Here is a 23,351-nt window from a genome sequence, read left to right as displayed (position 1 = left end):
TATCAGCATAGAACAGTTTACACCCTTTGGAGTGCCCCTTCTGATAACGCGCGTGCCGTTCGTCACTGGAAAGTTCCGGGCTTGCAGCGATAAAGAAAGGAAACGCATCAAGGCAGATGACGATTATTTTTGTGTGGCAGAAGGGGCAAGCCAAAGGGTGTAAACTGTTCTTAGAGTGTAAGATTAATAGGGTAGGAAGACGTATTTAAAGAAAATCGAGAAATTCAATAACACACAACAGAGATAAAAATAAAAGGCAAAATAAAAATCAAGCATGGTGGCAACTGCCATCGCCCCGTTTCAAAGGGGACGCTCCTACCAACGTTACTAGAATCTAGTAACGGTGGTTACTAGATTGGCTCCTACCTTCCATTCCATCCATCCATCCATCCATCCAGTACCCGTCCCGTTCCAAAGGGGACGCTCATACCATCCATCCATCCATCCATCCATCCATCCATCTATCCATCCATCCATCCAGTAAATATGCGGTGTAAATTAGCAAAAGACGATTGGAACATTCGTGGCTCAAAAGCAATGAGGTGACATAAGGTTAAAAGTTTATGAAGAGGTATTTAAAGAAAATGGCGAATTTGAATAACTTACAACACAGTTAAACAAAAATAATAAGCTGAGCATGGTGGCAACTGCCATCACCTCGTTTCAACGGGGACGCTCGTATCTTTCATCCATCCATCCATCCAGTGGAGAGGAGAAAAGAGAAAGGATTTGGAAGCTGGTTTTCCGCTTACGCGGCAGGCATGAAATGGAGGTAATTCCACTACGCCGCAAATTAATTATTCCAATTAAACTGATGTTGTAATTATATGCATAAGGATGCGAATTTGATTTTTGATTGAAATAGTTTGGCTACATTATAATACAATTTACTGTAGCAGACGAATAAACTCTTTGCTGATCTCGGAGGCCCTAGAATGATGGTGATAACGTGCCTGAGAGACACTGCCGTTTGTGGCGCTCCGGTAGCTGCTCCGGCTCCTCCGTGTCAAGCAGCCGGATTTGCGTGTGTGTAGCGTACTTGCTTTCGTGGGATATCTTCGGCGGGTCAAGAGACTGATTTCAATTGTGCGCGTGTCGCTTACGCACTGCGTTGGCAGGTAAGCGCAAGAGCATCTTCGAAGTTGCCCACTCCTTCCGTGCGTAAACAAGTGCTGGCCGTCTCCACGATATTTTGTCCACACGTAGGGGCAGCGCTACTTTGTGACCGACGTGTCTTTAAATCAGGCGTCTGTTTTTGCTTCTTACAGGAACCGGCGATGACTAAGTTGATGCAGTGGTTGCTAGGGCTCTCCATATTCATGGCAATATGGGCCGCACTTCTTTCGCAAAGGTTAGGCGCTGCGGAGACCCACGTTTGGCTGGTAAGCGAATGTACCACCTAATGTTTCGTTACTTCATTTCCTCGTTAGAAATTAAGGTTGAGTTCGCTTATATTTATACATATATTTCCAGCTTCCAGTGTACGCCTGCGTTGTCTTTGGGGTAAGTTTGTTCAATATTACAAATTTCATAGTGTTCTTGTGGCCGCCGTGATTGCGAGATGCCTTGTACTTAATTAAAGTGCACGTGTAAACAGAAACGTCGCTAGAATTAATGGATACGCTTGATTAAGCTTAGTGTTCACACTATACGCATTTCGCATCGACCGATCATAACTGAGGCGCTCAAAGTGCGGAACACTCAGTAATGAAAGTTTTACCGTCTCATTAAAGTCGATTCAAGAGCGAGCCTGTCGAAACAATTCGAACTTCAAAGCTAGTCATATTAGAACGTAACAGAATGCGTTTACATATCATTAGGATTGTGCATAATACTTGTATGGAGCAGATATTCTATCCATAACTAAATGCACGTGCACATTGAGAAATCAAATGCCTGTGTATATCGTACATGTCATCGCTGCAGCGATACATTGCTTGAACAGTTACTGACCCCAACCTAATAAGCTGTTAAGCATAATTTGAGCACCTGCCTTGGTTTATCGTTTCCTCCCATGTCAGGCACATCCAGCCGTTATGAGTAATGTGCTGAACTGAAACACTGATGGGTATGTCCATGTGCTAACATAAGAACAACACAGGCGTGTCATAGTGTGAACATGGAGGTCTATGCTGATGTAGCATTGTAGGGCAGGTCTCTTCATTGCACAGGAATGCTTGAGGACAGTGCAGAAAGGTGGGACAAGATTAGACAACACAAGTGCTGACTGACAACTTTTATTTGTAGAGACATATATATGTATCCTAGGTCATGATGTGCAGACAGTCAAATTATCCAGAAAAGTGCAAAACCAAAAAGTTTATTCATAACCAAGTAGAATGATAGCTAGAGCACACATACTTGTCACCTGGTTGCACTTTTTAGCCCAAACTGTGGTTGTGGTTTGGCGTCACACTTTAGCATATTGATTGTTTGCGCATCTTCACCAAATATATATGCTTGACTTTTCAAACAAAGCTTGATAGTCTGTGCTCGTGTTGTTTAAGCTCACCCCATCTTTTCATGCTGTCCCTGAGTATTCCCATAGATATGTAACAACAACCTCAGTTTTCAACTCATTATTGTTTTGTCCATGTGTAACTTTTCTGCTGCATCGAGCTGTGGCACACCATTTAGCCCAAATGTGACCTTTTGCTGCTTTTCAGATGTATGCTGCTTCAGTTGTCATCTACAGAGTACTCACATTCAACAACTGTGAAGCAGCAGCAGCAGAGCTCAAGAAGGTATGTGCCATTGCGATTTGACTCAAGTTCCTTTCTTTCTTACTATGAAGCATTACACAGCCTTTGTTGGTCACATTCAATGCGCAGAGTGTGCTGTTTTCATTGGTTGTATTTTCATAGTGGTTGCAGGCTTGTCCAGCACAGGCACATTTGGGAGGTTGCAGGCTTTGGGAGGTCATGACATGCAGACTGTCTGCATGTCATAACCAATGCTGTACAAACCATGACTTATGCCATTGTGGCATCTGTGACACATGAAGCCACCCAGTACGTTCTAATGTATCCCAAACAATGACTGCTGCCTCAGGTGCAGGCGCTTACTAACATAGATTGCTGCCACGTACAACAAACCTAATTGCCTAAAACCTAACACAGCATGGACTGTAAATGAAGCTTTAAAAGCCTAACAGCATCAATGAGACTGCCAACTAATGAAAATAGTAGGACTATGCATATTTACCTATTGAATAAAGCAATGTAGTTGCCATCTGTAAGATTTCCTAAAGATATTTCATTTTATTGTTATGTTCTTGTAAACTAATTTCAAGGCTGTGTGGGAAGCAGTTCACATGAAAAATAATGGAGAGTGCAACATATCAGCTCATTCTATATAGTAAGTGGCACTGCACATGTTGTAGTTGATACCCGAAAGTCATGCTTTATCATTAATATTCTGTTCATCTGGCATCTTGTGGCTTCATTATCTGTTGGGTCCCCCAGTGCAGCAGCTCTACATGTCAAGCTACAGATGCTTGCATAGAATGGCTGGATAACAATATTACCAGTTCTTTCCTCATGCATGCTAGCGCTTTGAGATGTTTGCTACATGTGCCGCATTGCATAGCAACAATTTACTTCTAAAAAATAAGAATCTGGATTCTGCTAGCAGACAATGATTACAGAAGTTTCACACCTGAAGAAGAAGCCCATGCAGCCATGCCGTCATTCATTCACAACCATATTTGCTGTGCCAGTATTTTTGTTTCGTCGGTTGTGGGGATGCGCGACTCTCATGCGTCCCCTGATATGTTGTTTTCCCACATAGCTCCCGTCTCCTGTAATCCGGCTTCGCCGCGTGGCTTGGTCCCCGCGGCAGTCGGTGTGGTTGAAGCGCATTGCAAGAGATGACGCGAGTGTGGCTCTGCTACCACCCCCTAACAGCGGGGTTACTTGGGCGCGGAAAGGAGTATACTCTTCCTCTTTGGCTCGGGATCGGCAAGCGACGCGGACGTCCTGTGCGTGCGCCGATCCATGCTTCTGCGAGACCGTCTTGCGAAGCCTACGCCGAAATGGACAAACACGATCGTTTGAACTTGTGACCGTACGTGCGAACAACCAATCGCTGGTGTCTAGCATGGGGCGAACATATTCACTTGTTATCCGGTTGTGGTGAGTCGGACTTCCGCGATTTGTCGCATGCCCATCGGCATGTTTTGTGGATAGCAACTCGACTAGCAGGCCCTTGTGATTGTTTGCACTACTGTGTTGTCGTTCCTTTGTCCCAAGAGCAAGGGTGAGAACCCCACACGGTACAAAACGGACCACATTAAGAGGCTCTGAGTGAGGCTAGGTGCTTTGGTTGGTATTGGGCTGTGCCATGTTTCTCCACAAAAGTCTGCAAAGTGCACTGAGGTTGAGGGCAGCTGTGGGACATATTCGCTGCCAAAATACACTGTACAACATGCAAAGAAAGGCCGCTTCATGTCTCCCATTCGTAAGTGTGTGCACAAGGGGGGCCAGGGTGGCCTTAGCCACCCACCATTGGCTGAGCAGGGGAACAAATTCTGTGAAGGCAGGAAATATGACATGCATCTCAAGGGGCACTAAAGTGAACACTGAAAAAGGCAGCACACACCATGCAAACAGGTACTAAGTTGTAGGCTACTGCTGGTGGATAGGGGCACCTGTGACTTCACAATCGCTGTTTATAGGGCGTGAACAAAGCTGCGCAACCCGAAATTTCTTGAATTGGCACACATCTGTTTTGCGCTGTCTGTCTGCAACAAAATCGGCCCCCTAACGCATATACGGTGTTTTGATTTGTGCCTGTTGTATTCCACTGTGGAAAGCCCAGTTTCCAGAGTGAGTGCATTGGAACAGCACACCATAAGCAGCAGGCAAGAAAAGTGTGTTCAGATTGACGCTCAGTGCCATGGCCCGAGCTTCCTGTTGCAGGAGTGATGTCCAACAAAGTGATGCCAGCGATAAACAAACTGCGAATTTTGGACGTAATTTGGTGAGCAGAGCCACATGTCTGGTGATAACCCTTCCTTGCCACTGCCCACTAACGACCTATAGAAGCAAGCCAGGCAAGCACGTGATGCCTTCCAACTGCACCTTAGTGGCTGTCCTCAAACAGAAAGGAGTAATCACAAATGCAGTTTTTGTGCACAGTGGCTTGCTAAGTTTAGCTGGCTTTGTACAGTCCAGAAAAGGGCGCAGCGCTTTGCTTTCATTGCCGGGCATTTCCACCGGGAGGTGGTATTTCGAAGGTGCATTGGGACCTGTCATTTATATCGACTGAATTTTCGCGCTTGAACAAATGCGATGTAAGCATTCTACCAGCATGAAAATCTGAGGGTCATGTGAACAGTATCTTGTCGTGGAATAGTTACAAAAGAAATAATAAGTCATTTGCTTTTCTCCTCAATGAGGGCCTTGCTCGATGAGAGTTCCAAGCAAAGGAACAACGCCAATGAGTTTGCAATGTTCTGAAGTGCCTACTTGAAGCCATAGTCCTGCTCACAGAAGGATGAAGGCCATTCAGAAGGCACGCTGAAGGGGAGGAAAGTGGAGAGCAGGAGCTCATTTTAGAAATTGTTAATCTACTGAAAAAGCATGACCCAATTTTTGTGTGTTGATTTAGAGTCAGGGTCGAAGGGTACTTCGTGTACGAGTAACAGAATGCAAAATTATAATTGCTGCACACAGCCATGTTGTCAGTTATCCAATGGATACGAGGGGAAAAGATTTCGCTGCTCTGTAAAGAGACAACTGTTGTTGCATCCTGCGCACGCCTATGCTTTCGTCATGTTGCATTGTTTCGTCTTGTCGGATCACCAAAGCTTCACAAAGACCAATTCCCAAGGTGCATGGGATCTGCATTTTATTTTTCTTAATTTTCAATTTAATAATTTAAAATGTTTGCATACTGTGCTTTGGGTGTATATTAACGATTCCCAGGCAATTGGCATTAATCCGGAGCCCTCCACTACAACATTTGTGTGCAACTTTGTGATGTTGAACTCTGGAATTCTTTAAGTAGAAGGAAGGCTTTACAAGCCAAGTGTGAAAACAGTGCAAGGTGGTTGGTACAGGAGGTTTTGGTGCTGTAACGTACCTCGTGTGTTTTCTTCTTTTTGCAGCAAATCGTGGAAGCCAGAGAAGACCTCAAGAAACGGGGCTACAAGTTTGACTGAAGTGAAGGGTATATTTTGATACTGAAGCTAAGAAGCATAAACTTCAACATATTAGTGCCATTCCACTCATCATTTGTGCCTACCAACGTTTCCAGTGATAAATGTTGTCAACAATGTCCCTGCATTGTGGGTATCAATACAAAATAAAAAGCTTGATTTTTTTAAATGCGATGCACTTCTTTACTTAAGTAAAACTCTTGCTTGGGCTAGTTGATTCATGCTTGAATGAGTAAAGGCAAGGCGCAAAAGACCAGGACTGAAGAAGGCAGAGCCAAGGGCAAGTGCAAGGCTGTCAAAGGTCACAAAGTTCTTCACCGATCCCTGCACACGTCCATAAGGTCACTTGCTGACCGCTGTTAGCTCTGCCACTCCTTGCTCCACGTATATGCTTGCGCCTCCTCTCCTTGCTCCACTATCCGGTGCGGGTGTGCACGCCACAAATGGATGTGGCTCACTTGTGCAATGTTGCATGTAAGCCTCTACTAGCAGATACAGCAATGGGTCGTCGAAAGTGTCAAGTGGAAGAGAAGCATACGAGTGTGAAGGCTCTGCAGAGACTACAGAGGTATGTGATGCGCACTAAAGCGGCGAGGCAGGAGGCGAAGTGATGGGTCAGCAAGATACATGCGGCCGTGGAGCACAATCAACAAGAGAAATAGCATACGGCCGAAGAACAGCGGCACGCCAAGCAGACAGCCGCAGAACGGGCTGCCAAGACCAAGCAATGCTAATTGCAGGAGCGCCACTTGTGGGATGCAGACACATACTTTCAAAAGCGCTTGAATTTAAATGGTGCGGTGTGTAGTGCCGATGACCGCCTCTGGTTCCGATCGTACATTGTCAGGGTGTTGTGGCCCGTGCATGTGGCAGTCCTCGAGTTTGTGTTTTCTCTGGACGACAAGAGTTAGTTTGGGCTTTGTGCCAGTTGCAAGGGACAAATACTAAGCATTAGATAATCATCAAGGATGGTTTCTGCTGTAATTTTTTCTTCCATGCTTTAATAGTCTGGCATAAAACAATATGTTTTCAAAATAACTAGGCTATGTAAAATGCTAGCCTGATACAATGGCCACAGTCAAATCATTATAGAAATGCCTTTACCAACAACAAATAGAAAAAAATATACAGATCCAATTCAGTCCATGCTAATGGAAATCTATGTTAGTGTCAAGCATTCAGTGGCACAATGCACGTGATTAAATGCTATAGAGTTTTCATTTTGTGTGTGCTCCTGTGTTGCCCACCGCTTGCTTGTGTCACTGCTTCTGCCTGTGCACTTTACAATAGCTGAAACACAGACATTGGTTTTAAGCAATGGTTAAAATGTGAAAACTCGAAATGTTGATGCAGTCAACCTGCATTGACATGAGAGACGACATTTGTAGTACATGTTTGGCACATTATTTTTAACCGTGTTGCATTTTCACCTAGCTTTTAACTGACATTGTCATTCCTCGGTGGTTTCGGCAGTGACAAGAGGATACTCTTATTTTCGTCTTGATTCTAATTCCCATTCTCGGTCCTGTTTACATTCAGTGGTAATGCAACAACACTTGGCAATGGTGTGACAGCACTTTGTTTGGGCTCACTTAGTGCATCAAAATCGGTCTAATGCATAGCCTCTAAACCTGCAGTAGATTATCTGGAGCAATCTGGAGTTGAACATGGCACATTGCCGAGAGGATGAGGAAATACATGCAGCACTGAAAGTCAAGGAGGCTGCCTGGACAAATGATAACATAAAACCTGAAAGCAAACCTGCAGATGCTTCGCAAACAAAAATCCAAATAAGACATATTCACAGGAATATGGAGACAGTGGTGTTCCAACAAGGAGATTTTGCTCCAAGACCCTTGTTGGAAGTGCTGGCTCCAGCCCTTGTTTGACTTTTGATTGAACAGAAAAAAAAGACACATTTCAGGCAAAATCGCAACAACTTCTATTTATTCCAGGAGTGTGCCAACATGAAAATATTTTGCACTAAGATGTTTCGAGAGTGGCATTATTTATAAAGCAGCCCTAACATTTAAAAACAGGCATTCAATACGCTGCCAACTACACTTGCATTAGCAAGCACAAATGGGGTGCAATATAATCTGTGAAAGCACCAAATACAAGTATCTTTGAGCTTATATATGGTAAAAAAAAAAGAAGCTTCCAACACTTCTTTAAACAAGTACACGGTAGCACCAGCACCGAGATTTCCTTCCTCCTAATTAGTTCTCTGTGCCACATCTGGCATGTGATTGTTTGGCTAAGCTAAAACATTGCACATTGTTCAGACAGACACACACACATACAAAGGAAAGAACATGCCAGTGCACAGAACTCAATGGCTGGCATTTCAAATAGTCCACATTCAAGTCTTACGACAGATGTGCATGACACTGTGATCATTTGTGGGAACCATAGCAAGGTGATGTTGGAGTCAACTTCTGTTTATTTGGCACTAGTTTGTTCAATCTTCAGTTCAATTTATCATTCTGCCAGGGTCCAAACAATTATTTGTGCAGCCCTTGGCTTGTCTGAAATGGTATCACTGTTGCGGGCTATGTTTTTAACATTCACCACCAGTGACCGCTGAGTTGAGACCATTTGCTTCTGAGCAAGCACTGCCCGACTGTCAGACCATTGCTAGTTAGCTGTTTTTTGTGCAGTAAAGATGGCTATCTTTGCAGCTAGGCGAGTACTGAGGCTCACCTGTCATAAAATTGTGGTATTGCAAAAAAAAAAAAAAAGAAAACGAGGCGCGCGAGGGAATAATTGCAAGTCTGGCTAGTTATTTAAGGAACCTTCTATTAAAGAGAAAAAAAAAAAAAAAAAAACTCGGACAGCACTAAAAAACAGAAGCATGTGGATTAGTGGACACACCAACAGGCAATGCATGCTTAAAGAAGGTTGTCTCAAAACAGTGGCCTGGATAGAATGTGCATATGCATTTCTAAGCACGCTGCTGTCATGCTCTAGATGAGTGTGGAAGGCTGGGATGATCAGGTGGTACGCAAAAGATTCTTAAAACAAGCCCAAACACGCAGCACAGCTTGCACAAAAAGCAGCCTTAAAGGAGCACACTATCTCATACAGTCCACTTAAAACCAAATATTTCTGTACATATTTCTCCCATTTTTTATTATAAAATTTCATATGATAGTGATATAAATGTGCACTTTGTTTGAGTTGGAAATGGGCCTGGTACATTGCACTTCCAAACATATTTTTGGAGACAGCTATATCTCTTATGAACATTGCAGAAAAACTTCCATAAACAAGCATTTTCATTACAATCTTAAATTGCATGGAAGAACAATATTAGGCTGCTCTGCAATTCTGCACATCTAAACGAATGCACCAAACCAGGCTACCTGGCAATATTGACCATGGAGAAAACACAAATGAATATCAAGATACATGTGAAGCAATTTTTTGCAACAAAACACTGAACACCTACAAATGCACAAAGCATTGACAAGCAACTGGAGAGCTTTAAAAGCAACTCTGCAAAAATGGTATCTGCTTATATTAAACAACTTGTTACCCAGCCGAGGGTTGTAAATTTCTCATGTGAGGGAAGGCTTGAGAACGCAAAATTGTAATGTCCAATGTCAGTTATACGAACAGAAGATCAGCAGCTATTAGAGCTTTAGCTCAGTGCTCACGGTCTGATTCATTCCGATTAGCATATCCTCACAATTTGCATGCAGCTGCTCAAGTGCAAATGCACACAATGCTCGTGCCGCAGTGGAAGGCAGGGTTGGTATTCTCTGGCAATTGCTTCCAGGGATAGTTTGCTTTTCACAAAATTTTGCACTACTAGCACTAAACACTGCAGCATCTTCAGACAACAGCGTTCCTGGCACTGTGCCCAGACAGTGCGCTTGGCATTGTGCTGGGAATGATGTTGCCCGTAGATGCTTACGAATCTAGCGCTAGTTGCATGAATGCAAAAGTGCAACTATCTCAAAGTGGCCTGAGAATACCAGCTCATACTGTTGCCCTCACTACACTGCCGAGCTCAGTGAATGGAGCATCCAATTGGCTTCTGTCATTTTGCAGCCAAGTTGACTGCTCACTGCTTGCATTTCTGAGAGGAGCACTTATAAAAAAATGTGAAATAAACACAATTCTTCGCAGTGCACAAAACGTGAACAGAGTGGACTGTAAGCAATGCTCTCCTAAAACTGTCTGTTGTCACACAGCGCAGCAACATGCACAATATGTGAACAGCTGTAAAGAAATATGCAGCCTAGCATCTGCAGATGCATGTCAAATTCAAACCTTTATGCACATGTAACTGGATGAGAGTGCTTTCTTCTGCCTCTATGCCACAGAAACTCGTCAGAGCATTTTGCAGCTTTCCAGTTCTTTCAGCATGCATTAATTGCCAAAGCTAAAAATAAAATAGGTCATTGCTTTACACTGCTGTCTTTCAGCTATTTAGAGATCACCAAGGACAAATCAGACAGCAGCTTAATCATTTAGATTTACTTCTGCCAGGTCCATTTCCAAATACTAATGCACTTAAGGTTTTAAAGAATACATTGTTGCGCCAAAAAAGGAAAATAAAGACTTGGGAAGGAAGAGTACGAAACGACAGATTAAGCATTCGTTTCATACTGTTCCTTCCCAAGTCTTTATTTTCCTTTTTTGGCGCAACAATGTATTCTTTAGATCCCAACCAACTCGCCCAGCAACAAGCTCTACTGCACTTAAGGTTTTTCATTTTTTTTCAAATGAACGCAGAGACACTTAGTGGAAATTACAAAAGCATGCGCTGCACTGACCTCCGAGTCACTAAAATCATTTGTGAATGTTTTATGTCCTGCGGATGCCAAAGAAACAGAAGCCCAACTCTAGTTGCTAGCAGGATTAGGATTCAAAGGACCATTACAGACTGCTTACACATTTAACAATAGCACGAACATTTTAATTTACCCTGTAGAGCACGTCACAGGGAAGGCAAGAGGGTATGGCACTGCCTGGTTTGGAATGCCAAGCCAGACATTCTGTTTGCAATTTTTCAAACTGGTGATCTGCACAGGGAGAAGTAAATGAGTGAAATGTCCAAATACACCAGTGCAGGTTCTCTCTGTCACAAGGCCTTCAATACATGTAAACCCATTCCCAGCTAATTGTACTTGAACACAGGTGTTTCAGTGTCTAGCACCAACAAACAGCTGACAATATGCATGTACTTGCATATCAATATATGGCATTCTTGTGAACTGATCCAGCTAAGTGGGAAAACTGCCACAGCAAACTGTTGCTATTGTGCAGTTTAAAAAAGTTTGTGAATATATTTGAATTTCACACTCAAGAGAAATACTACATCTGCAGAAAAAATGAATATAAAGAACAATATAGAAGACTCCCTTTAAGATGAGCCAAGTTAAACCAAACTTTTGCATAAGATAAATGTGGGACTGTTTGGTTGGTTTCCCATAGACCCAATGCAAAGAAATTTGCTTAACATGGATTTGGTTAAGCCAAACTTTGCCAGATGCCATAGATACCAGCAACTTGGTTCATCAAAAGACTGATCAGTGGACTTGGAGGAGGTGACTCTGTTGTCTACACGACAAGCAAATGGTGTTTTCGGAGACAAATAGCTACACTAGTATTGACAATGATGAGAAAAACTGCTGGGCTGGCACCACAGAAACAGTGATTAATTAGGTCCTTAACGTTACTTTACAAGGGGATAATTATGGTGCAGGGACTGCCCAGGAGTTACAAGAATGAGCAATGTCCACAGATGCTCAGCTGATAATGTCCTGAATACTTTGGTGCATTTTTATCAACAACATAAGAACAATTCTTGAGCAAGCTAGGTCAAACTTCAGCTTTTGTAACAGTGTGCAGTGTTGTACAACACCAACAAGCAACAATGTTTACACATCTGCATTTTGGTTTTAATTCTGTTTCATTTACTGTTTTGTGTTGTGGACAATTGGATGCACCAGTAATAGATTTTCAGTTTGCTGGATCACTTTTAAGGTATACTTCTGATAATATGAACATGCTTTCACGGTCCCTTGAAGTTATTTTTAACGGGAGTCTACTGCATTTTCAATAAAGTGCACCTGCCCTGGCTAAAGCAAAACGACTAAAATCTACACAAGTAAACATTTCCTCACATGGCAGCTCACTGAGATCCTATACACATCAAAGCTGTGTTCTTGCTTTTAAACATACAGCATCCCATGTCGGCCCATTTTTATATAGTGCCTGCATTGTAGCTTTAAATGTAGCAAAGTATTTGAACAACTTGGTGAGGTCAATCTGATGCAACAACAAATGTTGCTGGCTAAGAATACAATGCAAGTGAACTCCTGAAACATTTTTCACAAATAGTGAATTGAACTAAGCGAACAAGAGTGCTTTTGAGTGCTCATGCTGTCTTTAATAAAGGAGCCCTGCCACACCTCTTATTGAGGAAGAATATATCACAGCAGAAATTTTTGAAAAGGACCTAATATGGAAGGGACATAAAGAGCACAATATCTATTTTACCCCATTCTCCCTCAACTGAACATTTCCAGTCGAATGGGACAGCTCTGATAGCATTGCCTTAGCTATTGATCATTTTTCCTTTTTCTTCTTTCCACAGTGCACTTATGGAACTGTTCAAGGTTGACATCTTACAAAGGTGCCAGAGATCAGCAAAGAAGCAGCTACAGGATAGGCAGGGTGCATCAGCAATCTCCATTTGCCAGGACATAGGAGGGGTGCACATGTGTGCGTGAATTTTCACTCAGTAGCTCATGGCCATGAACAATTGCTCAATGGCTGGTGTCTATGGGCTGTCTTGCAGGCTATGATGCCTTCAACAGGGGCAAAAGAGAAGAGAGCTCAAAAGTCACAGGAGACAGCAAACTATCTATCATGAGCGACTGTGGTCTTCCTGGTACGTGCGCTAATTCGCATGTTCACAACAGCCCTGTCCTACAGATCGGAAGTGTTTTCTTAACGCGTTTAAAAAGTGTTGCAGTGCCCTGTTAATGAATGCTGTTTAAACCAGCACAGGCAACTGCGAGAGCACTTTCTGGGCGATTCAAAGTGCTCCTGCTCATGCAATGGAATTCACTAAGCAATGTACACAAAAAGTTGCCAGTGCATATTAGTAGCATGACTGATTGAAGTAAAAAACGTCAAGAGTGCATACTAGTTGCACGACAGTGGATGGAAGTCAACAGTGGCATGACCAGCTCACACAAAGTAGCTTTTGGATGAGTAAACCACACCTGTGAAGTTGGAAAATCAGCAACCATTTGCTAAGCAGACCGCTGCCAGTAATACTGCAATGGCAATTAAACATCAAGGCTACTGTTTAAAGGCGTAACAAGAGACAGGTTAGCGACAAAAACGAAAAAAAAAAAAAGAAACACACACACCAGCACGAGAACAGATGAGGTGAAGCATGACAAACCTTGTCTAGACAGTTTCATCGTGCTTCACTTTGCCTGTTTTCTTATCACTAACCTGACCCTTGTTACGTCTTTTAAGCACACCTAGCCATGATGAGACCACTGCCGCACACACAGAAACATTGACATGTCAAAAGAGCAACATTCTTACGCTAAAGATTTTTACATGAAATAACTTGCGGCAACATGGTTATGCAGGCCAGCATTTGGAATTTGGCAGCGCTGCTGCCACGAACAGCAATCAAGAAAATAGTGCTACAGCTATTCTAGCTCTAACATTACTGACAATGCTAATTGTAGTGACAGCTATCACAAGCAGTTACGCAAGCTGTCAAAAGTAATTTGGTAATCTATGATTACAAGCGATGTAGTCTAGCTGCTGCTTTATTCAACTTGTGCAAGAGTCTGGAAAAGCCTAAGCCCTGTTCTATTCACCCTGCACTTCTAGCTTTGTTCATGTCAGTTCTGTGCACCTGCTGAATGAGCTAACGCCTTTTGCATGAAGCTTGCGCCACCTCTTTAAAAAGTGTGGAGACTGCTATAAACTGATTCTGCACGACACTCGGATTGTGCAATAAGATGGCGATGTAGAGATGCTGCAACACTGCACTGATAATATCAATAGCACAGAACTTTGCTATCCTCCTTATATCACAACTAGACTGATTGATTGATCGGCTCATGAGGTTTAATGTCCCAAGACTACACTGGGGTATGCCTCCCAATTAATTTTGACCACCTGGGATTCCTTAACATGAACTTAAACCTAAGTGCACAAGCATTTTTACATTTTAACCCTATTAAAGTGCGACCACTGCTGTAGCCAGAAACCAAACCTTAATACCATGCTCAGCAGAAGAAGGCTATAGAAACTGAGCCATCACAGCTAGTTCCTCAACTAGATTACATAGTGCAGGCAAATAGAATGAACCTAATCATTCCATGCCTGCGTCAGCAAGCAGTCATGGAATCCTTCACTTTTCATTACATATGTTGATCTCTGCATGCTCAAAAACTAGGAAAGAGACTTTGTAAGATTAAATGGCCATGAAGAAACAAACAGTGTGACTAGTGGGCAAAAACACTGAGTAAGACCGCAAATATGTATCCTGAGTGCTTCATTAGTTGGAGTAGTCATTGTTAAAAGGCTATGAAAAGATGCGCTGTCTTTGGCTCACTCAGGCCTTCGAGCGAGCGCATCACACTTGAAAAGCGACACCTTTATTAGAAACGTGGGTCACGTGAAACTACCCATGAGCACTCCCCACTCACAAAGCAGAATAAAGAGTGTGGTTTTTGTGGGGCACTTCGGCATTGCCAAAAGGCTAAAAAGGCACGGAGTGTTTTTATAGTCCTTTCAGATGCTTGGTTCTGCGCCTCAGAGGGCGTACGCAGCATTTACAACAAAGTGAAAAAAAAGAAAGGACTTTGCACTGCTGGGACACTGCACGTGTGTGACCTTGTGCCAAAAGGCAGTTCTGAGAAGACGGCGGGTGTTCACAACCGTAAAGACTTTCAAAAAGTTGATATGTTTGTTCAACCTCGGAGCCCGCTCAACAAATGGGTGCAAGCCGTTGACTCCTGCAGCACAGCGCATTCTCTACCAGCATTGTCAGGTAACCATCCGACAAGTCGCAAATTTTTCATTTTTTTGCTGGAAGCTGCCACGTATGATGGGCAAATTAAACCGGGGGCACAAGTTGTAATGTGGCTCCCAAACTGCATTGTTCTGGTAGTGAAAGAAGGAGGGTATGTGGAAAAAATACTCTGCAGGCAGCACCCAGGATGGAAGGAGGGGAAAAAAAAATGTTACAGCCTGCCCCTCCCCTCGTCGAGTGGGGAATTTTCTCTCCATCACAGTTTTGTGCAGCATGCCGCCTTGGGCCCGACCTTGCTCGTGTTGAGGGAGATTCGGCGCAGGTCCTCGTCGGTCAGGTGTCCGACAGGGTCGTGGGTGTTCTTAAGTTCGGTGGCGAGCATGACAAACACGGACTCAATGTTGGTGTTCTCCTTGGCACTTGTCTCAATGGTGGCCATGAACTCTGGGTACTGGTCGGCCAAGGCTTGTGCCTCCTCCTGTGTCACTTCCCGCAAGCTCTCGCAGTCGCATTTGTTTCCTGGAAGCAAGGCCACAAGGAGAATGGGTTGTCAACGAAGATTGAGGTGGCCCTGGTTAAAGGGACACTAGAGACAAACTCTAAATCAGTTTAGGCTGATAATGTGTCCCTTCAAAACTCTGTTTGATCCACTTCAATTACGGTGCATAAATTTGTGTATGCAACTTTAGATTTTCCATCCCTGGAATAAAAGAAAATGCTAGAGTGTAGGCCAGGGAAAGTACAGAAATTTGGAGAAATACTGAAAATTGTTTGATTACTCAATGTGTTGACTGTTTAATAAAGATTCGTAGACTTTGTTTTGTAAGGCTGCTGTGAGCAGGCACTCTACAGTTACCATAACAATAACCTGTGCAGAAATGTTTATGGAATTTATTCATGAAATATCTACGTAACCGTGGTAGAAAACTTGGTGACTGTTATACATTGGTTCTATAGGCTGATGTCGATACTGCGAGGGTATGTTTCTATAATCGACAGGTCTGAAAAACCGGGCAATGAAAAATCACTCGGCACCTGCATTTGCATCTTTCTTGAAATCAGTTTTGCCCTAAGCTAGACGCAAATAAAAAATTGTAGCATATTTGGTGTCAATACGACAATTGTAAATAAGCTCTAAAAGTTAAGAATTTTATAATCAAATCATAAATGCTGGCAGGTCTCTGTTGTTTTTGTCAGTCCTGTCTAGTGGTGGCAAAGAAAAAAAAAAACCATGAAAATAAAGTTCCAGCTAAATTTGAACCCTCTGCATACCCAGTGTCCCTCCATTTCACTCCGATGTGATGAATATTTCTACATATAACTACTTCGCTGAAGGCACTGCCACTTCTGATGGCATGGTTGATGTCACATTCCATCAGCAATTTAAAAAAGATTGAATTATCAGGACTTACATGCCAAACCACCATTTGATTATATTGTTTAAGGTCAATTTACTAATACAGATCCACCAGTTTTTCTCATTACTCTTTAGTGACCCTTTAAAAGAATACTGAAGGAATACATTAAATCAAGCTAGATTAAAAGATTAGGCCTCTGTAATAACGAATTCATTATTCATAGGAAGAACGGAGCTTTTGTACGTGAGAAAATTATGAAAACAGAACAGAGTGACACCACCTGTTGTGGACTATGGTACCTCTCATGTGATGTCAGCACTGGCTGATTCACAGAGAATGGCATAGATGGAGGTCACGGGGAGATTACATCAACTTATCCATTGTGCTGTGGGAGGTTCACATTGAGGAGCAGCAGTGGCACCTCTGGTGACAATTTTATGTGCAACAACGTGATATACTAGCAAGCAAAAAATGATGATAGACTTCAAGACAAATAACCTAATATAGCTTGACTTAATATTTTCCTTTAGTGTTCTTTTGAGTACGAGGTACAGATCTTTTAGCAACCAGAACACCAAAGCAAAAGATCCCTTCGGTTTAAATTGGTGATGACCGTGTGCAGCAAATCTGTAATAACTTCATGCAACATGACACACTTTCTGTGCCCTGACACACTTTCTGTGGCTCACATTTATAAAGGTTGCCAAAAATCCGTCCCTGTGTTGCAGTAATGCTTTCAACCTATCAGTAGCAGCATGAACAACACTAAAAAGGACCATTAATGAATAACACTAAATCAGTTTAGACTGTCAATGCATTCCTCATGTGGCAGATGATGATTCAGTAACAAAAAAAAAAAAGGAAAACTGAAGGCTATGCCTCCCTTTTCTCAACCCCACGCTACAGCCTCCCATGTGAGGATGCGGATTTCGAGCTAACATTCTTGTACATGGACTATTTTGGCACCAGTTCTCGAAACTTGGTATGTTGAGTCTTTGGTTTCTTTAGAATGAATTTAGAATATGATCCTACCATATCAATTACACAGTTACCTAAACCCGAGCAGATGCTGTAAAAATTCATGATACTATGGCAAGCCGGTACGAAAACTTCAGCAGGATGTCACCACTGGTATTTTGTTTTCACGTCTTTACTGGCTTACCAAGGATCCTGTCACAGTAAGGCTGGCCATTTTGCTATTGCTGGAGTGTAATTAACCGATACAGCTGGACTCCTTATACTCCAATTCATACTTACCAGGCAATGCTCCGGATGCTGACACAGGTATTGCAGTCATAGAAGTCTCACTTCACACATTTTGCACTAGAGCTGCTTCTGAGTGGTAAATCTTTCTACAGTATAACCATGTATATTATTGCAACTACAACTTGTAGATGCCATGTTAGCTCAAGTTACATAGTACTAGTGCACCTTCGTCCTTCTAGTATGCAACATACTATGTTTTGGCAGCAAGTGAAAGCAGCGTGTTATGGGCACTGCTTGCAGAAATGTGTCGCTTTCCTCTTCCTTTGACAAATACGTTAAGATCTGCGACACTCTTAATATAACAATACATCAAATTTTGCAACATAAGAGTATGATACTTAATGTTGAATCGAATTATATAACACATGCCTATGTCTTCCTTTCATATACAATGCCACTATTTTTTGGTTGCGAATACAAAAAGTGAGGGAAGTCTCTCTAGCCTTCATAGCATTGCCTGCTATGTACGAAATGGAGTGCCCCTCTAATAGCTTAGCCCTTGTTTGGGCTTTGATATCCCATAGTTTCACATGAAACAGTCGACAAGCACAATGGATGGGATGAAGTGGAAGGACAAAATGGAGTGCTGCACCTCCAATAGCATTTATTTGAATCAGCAATCAAATACAGACTGCTGTGATCAGACAAATGTGGCCGTGGCAAGATATGTGATGGCTAGCACATAAAAATTCTTATACAGTCATCATCATCATCGTCATCAGCCTGGCTACGCCCACTGTAGGGCAAAGGCCTCTCCCATACTTCTCCAACTACCCCGGTCATGTACTAATTGTGGCCATGTTGTCCCTGCAAATTTCTTAATCTCATCCGCCCACCTGTCTGCCGCCCCCTGCTACGTTTCCCTTCCCTTGGAATCCAGTCTGTAACCCTTAATGACCATCTGTTATCTTCCCTCCTCATTACATGTCCTGCCCATGCCCCCATTTCTTTTTCTTGATTTCAACTAAGATGTTATTAACTCGCGTTTGTTCCCTCACCCAATCTGCTCTTTTCTTATCCCTTAACGTTACACCCATCATTCTTCTTTCCATAGCTCGTTGCGTCGTCCTCAATATAAGTAGAACCCTTTTCGAAAGCCTCCAGGTTTCTGCCCCGTAGGTGAGTACTGGTAAGACACAGATGTTATACACTTTTCTCTTGAGGGATAATGAACCTGCTGTTCATGATCTGAGAATGCCTGCCAAACGAACCCCAGCCCATTCTTATTCTTCTCATTATTTCAGTCTCATGATCCGGATCCGCGGTCACTACCTGCCCTAAGTAGATGCATTCCCTTACCACTTCCAGTGCCTCGCTACCTATTGTAAATTGCTGTTCTCTTCCGAGACTGTTAAACATTACTTTAGTTTTCTGCAGATTAGTTTTTAGACCCACACTTCTGCTTTGCCTCTCCAGGTCAGTAAACATGCATGCAATTGGTCCCCTTAGTTACTAAGCAAGGCGATATCATCAGCGAATCGCAAGTTACTAAGGTATTCTCCGTTAACTTTTATCCCCAATTCTTCCCAATGCAGGTCTCTGAATACCTCCTGTAAACATGCTGTGAATAGCATTGGAGATATCGTATCTCCCTGCCTGACGCCTTTCTTTATTGGCATTTTGTTGCTTGCTTTATGGAGGACTATGGTGGCTGTGGAGCCGCTATAGATATCTTTCAGTATTTTTACATACGGCTCGTCTACACCCTGATTCCGTGGCCTATACAGTGGCCTTTCACTAATCTGTCTCTGGATAATTAGACTTTTGGTTAATTTAATCCTTGTCGAAAGTCCTGGCCAACACCCACACATTGCTATGGGTCAAAATGTTTGTTATTTCGAATCTTGAATTGGCCCTCACAAGAAAATTGGAGCTTGACTGGCTGGCGTGAACACGCTGGAGCCCAACGGTCACCCCAAACATGACAACAGCTGCAGCGTCTATTTTGGCAGCACTAGAGGACAGTGAGTGCGTTAAATGCACATCTACCACCGTAAATGCTGGTTTTCAGCACGATTTTTCAAGCAAAAACAGCAGCACACATTGAATAATTAGTTTCTTTTACATAATTGTAATGCATTCCTTTTTTTGTTTCGAAAACATTGTTCAGGAAATTCTCTGTATGGTTTAGTTGGATACAAAACCAAACTGAAGTCGCAGCGATCCATCAGAGCCAGCCTAGCCAGTGTCATTGCCATGCCACCACAAGATGGCAACAGAACCAGTTCTTGTGTAGAATGACGATGACAGCATGCTGCTTTCAGTATTTGATTGTGAAAGCTAATTTAAAGGATCAGCTATTTTGCATGCTAAGTAGGCAGGAACAAGTTGTGTCACACATTCTCGGCTTTCCGGAAAATTGTATACATCACAAGACAAACTACCAAAATGTTAGAATTAGGCAAATACAGCCTAATGAGTTAGCCAGTGTGTTTCTGTCTTTTTTGTGACTGTTTAATTTGGCACGCTGGAAATCTTGATCAATAGATGGTCCTTTCATGATCAAATTAATAGAAGTTGAGCGTACCTTTGCGTACATTCAAGATAGTTCTGCTATCATCAAGGGAGAGAAGGTGTGCCAAGATATGCATCAGCTGGGAAAGCTTATTTTTTAATGCACAAATTATCTTCAACATGAGACAATCCTTACACTTGGTGTGGATTCAAAGGAGTACTCAAAGCAAGCATTATGTTAACCTAGGGTTGTAGATTACTAATTTAGAACACCGAATAGGTCATTTTAATAATGAACTGTGGCTTGAGTGAGAGTTCAAAAAAATAAGACAGGTGGCAAAGCCAACTAAATATTCCCAGAGCTGCTCCATGCAAAGTCATGGATTTTGTCAGTGCCTGATCGAGAGGCTAGCAATGCAAATAAACTGGGCATCATAGAGATAGTTTGGAAATGAAAATGTGCTGCCAGTGGCATTGCCAGGCTTTTACTGTGAGAGGGGCCTTCCACAATTTCATGACCGTCACCTGGATGACTGAGCATTTCAGGAGAGATTCAGACCATGAAACCACATCCTCAGCTTATTCCACTGTGCAGTGCACACAATCTGATAAGACAGGCCTGTCCATTTGTAAGCAGCTACAACATTCGTGACATAACAGTCACCTGAGCATGTTATATACAAGAACGAAAGTGTTATAGGACTGATAGCACTTCTTAAAATGAGTGCAAAGGAAAACATATCACCATGTGGCACTTAATTTTTCTATAATACACTCCTTCTGTTTCTATCAACATTTCCATAAATACGGTAAATTTTGCAAGAACATTGAGTGTTTTCATCAGAGCACACTACCTACCTCCCTCTTTCTTTTACCAGTGACGCCATGTTTCTGCAAGTTTCCTTGCATTCTTACTGTACGTGGAGAAAGTGGTCTCGTTAAAAACAATTTGCACAAATGCCCAGGATGACACTTTACAAAAGTACTATATGGTAATAATGCAGCTCTCCGGTCCTGTGCTAAATTTTATGAAATGGTATTGAAATACTCACCTACAAGCAGCAGAGGCACATTACAGCCCGTGTACCTCCGCACTTCTTCGACCCAGCGCGGTAGACTCAGGAATGACGACCTCTTCGTGATGTCGTAAACAATGACGACACCGTTGGCGCTGCGGTAGTAGCTCTGGGTGATTGTCCGGAAGCGCTCTTGCCCTGCCGTGTCCCATATCTGGAGCTGCGCATTGATATAGTCGGGGTCATGATAGAGAAACGTACGTCTGATGTCAAGCGGCTAGGCTATACGGCAGGTTTTTCTGCTACTGTATTTCACTGTTACGTACATAATTAAACAAAAGGTGCATGTTTTCGGATTCACGTTCAAACAACACAAAACACAGATGCAACTGTCGCGTGTAAAAAACCACAGATTTATTGCCGTAAGTGCGTACACATATTGTTTTTTCCTTTCTTGGAATCATATCAAAGTGCCCTTTAGTTTCGCAGGCGTCGGCAATGCTCTTGAGAGTTACGGTATACGCTACAGACGATCCAACCAATTCAACGGTCCCTTTCGAACTATTGGGGGAGGCCAGTTCAAGGATACGATAAAGGACGGCATTCGGTTTTCCTCCTAAGCTCTGCTCCGGAAACGCGCTGAAGCGTGTCGGCTTGTTTGACGACGCTACCGTGGAGGGGGTGAGTCATCCCGCTTTCTGCGACAATTGCCCGACGATCAACGACGGCAGCGCGAAGCATATTAAAAATAGACGTCTAATCGCATGCCCCCGAACAACAACTGCGTCGCTTTCTCGGTTGGAAATGACAGCACACAGAAAGGGCGATCGCCGTATCACTACGGGGTGCTTCTTACGCGTGCGCAGTAAGGTAAGCGAATAGTAATAATAAAAAAATCGCTGTCACCTGGGTAACGACATTCCGTGGAGAGGGGTTCGCACTTACCTTGACTTTTTTGCCTTCGACCGTGAGCGTCTTCATGGCAAAATCCACGCCGATAGTGTTGCCGTGACGCTCGACGTACATTCCGCTCTTGAATCGGTGGACGACGCAAGTTTTGCCGACGCCGCAGTCGCCGATCAGCACGATCTTAAAGAGAAAGTCGAAGTGGTCGTCGTCGCTCATGGTCCTTCACGGGCGACGCACGCTCACTGTGTCGGCGGCAAACACCTGCTGATCCGCGCCTTCCTACTTCAAAAATATTCCCAGGGCGGCTAGCAATCCGATCAGGGCAAATGGAAGGCGGACATGTTGGGTCACGTGACCGGAAAAGCGGTTGCCCGCACGACAGAAGCGTCATGCGTGAGCGCGGGCTGTTTCAAAGTCCCCAGCTAGACCTCAGCCTGCGTAATCTTCGTAGTCCCCGATTCCCGTTCCCGACTTAAGCCAGTGCACAATGTTCACAAATAAAATAGCATTCACACTCTAATCTACCCGAAACCCACAGTACTGGCATGTTGGCAAGCCAAAAAATCGACACAATCCAGCAGCCTTGTTTATTTATTCATAATATATTAATTTTTATTTTTGTTGAGAGGGCGAGAAAAGCAAAGCGAAATGACTAAAGGAAGCTACTCATTCGCTTGGAGCAACCTCTAAATGCAGCCTATATGTTAAGTGACAATTGCAAAATGAACTATACGTAAATGAAATGTGAGCCCTCACCACGACTCTTCCCGTAGCAATGCTTTATAATCGTCCTGCGGCTTTCTCAATTTCAATCTTCCTCCTACGCCCCACGACATGTAACTCAGCAACCTTCGAGTAAAGCTAATAATTCATTTCTCAAAACTTAGGCGCAGAATTTAGAGCGTGTCTCTAAGAGACTATGTGGAAAGTATGCAGGCTGTAGTTTTAAGGCACAATGGGAGTAAACTTCATAAATGTTAGAGATAAGGCATGATATTCCCACCATCTAAAGGAATGTCGAAGTTGCAGAGTCCTTACATGTTATTGAATGAAACGGTAGTCGTGCTAATGCGACACACCAATTGTACAGCTGCGTTTACAGCACAAACAATCAGTATCGCTGCAACAGGAAACTTCTCTAATTTCAAAATGCATACTCCAGC

General features: G+C 43.1%; 2 protein-coding genes across 4 annotated transcripts; one reads left to right on the top strand and one right to left on the bottom strand.

Moving 5' to 3' along the window:
- Window positions 1–961: 961 nt before the first annotated feature.
- Dpm3 (Dolichyl-phosphate mannosyltransferase subunit 3) lies at window positions 962–6,329 on the top strand. 3 transcript variants are annotated; one of them, XM_075669659.1, is made up of 5 exons: window positions 962–1,118; window positions 1,269–1,382; window positions 1,474–1,503; window positions 2,667–2,744; window positions 6,110–6,329. In XM_075669659.1, exons 2-5 carry the CDS (start codon window positions 1,278–1,280, stop codon window positions 6,161–6,163), a joined length of 267 nt encoding a protein of 88 aa, XP_075525774.1. In that variant the 5' UTR covers window positions 962–1,118; window positions 1,269–1,277; the 3' UTR covers window positions 6,164–6,329. The 3 variants fall into 3 exon arrangements, with proteins under 3 accessions (XP_075525774.1, XP_075525776.1, XP_075525775.1); XM_075669661.1 differs by having other exon boundaries at window positions 991–1,157; XM_075669660.1 differs by having other exon boundaries at window positions 991–1,202.
- A 1,761-nt stretch (window positions 6,330–8,090) lies between these two features.
- LOC142557659 (ras-related protein Rab-43-like) lies at window positions 8,091–22,534 on the bottom strand. The gene is made up of 3 exons (XM_075669658.1): window positions 22,225–22,534; window positions 21,316–21,499; window positions 8,091–15,704 (listed from the first exon to the last, which is right to left on the bottom strand). Exons 1-3 carry the CDS (start codon window positions 22,402–22,404, stop codon window positions 15,442–15,444), a joined length of 627 nt encoding a protein of 208 aa, XP_075525773.1. The 5' UTR covers window positions 22,405–22,534; the 3' UTR covers window positions 8,091–15,441.
- Window positions 22,535–23,351: the final 817 nt, after the last annotated feature.

The sequence above is a fragment of the Dermacentor variabilis genome, chromosome 9, assembly GCF_050947875.1.
Source record: "Dermacentor variabilis isolate Ectoservices chromosome 9, ASM5094787v1, whole genome shotgun sequence".
NCBI lineage: Eukaryota > Metazoa > Arthropoda > Arachnida > Ixodida > Ixodidae > Dermacentor > Dermacentor variabilis.
The sequence above is the reverse complement of the archived record's forward strand: the minus strand, read 5'-3'. Positions and strand labels throughout refer to the sequence as shown.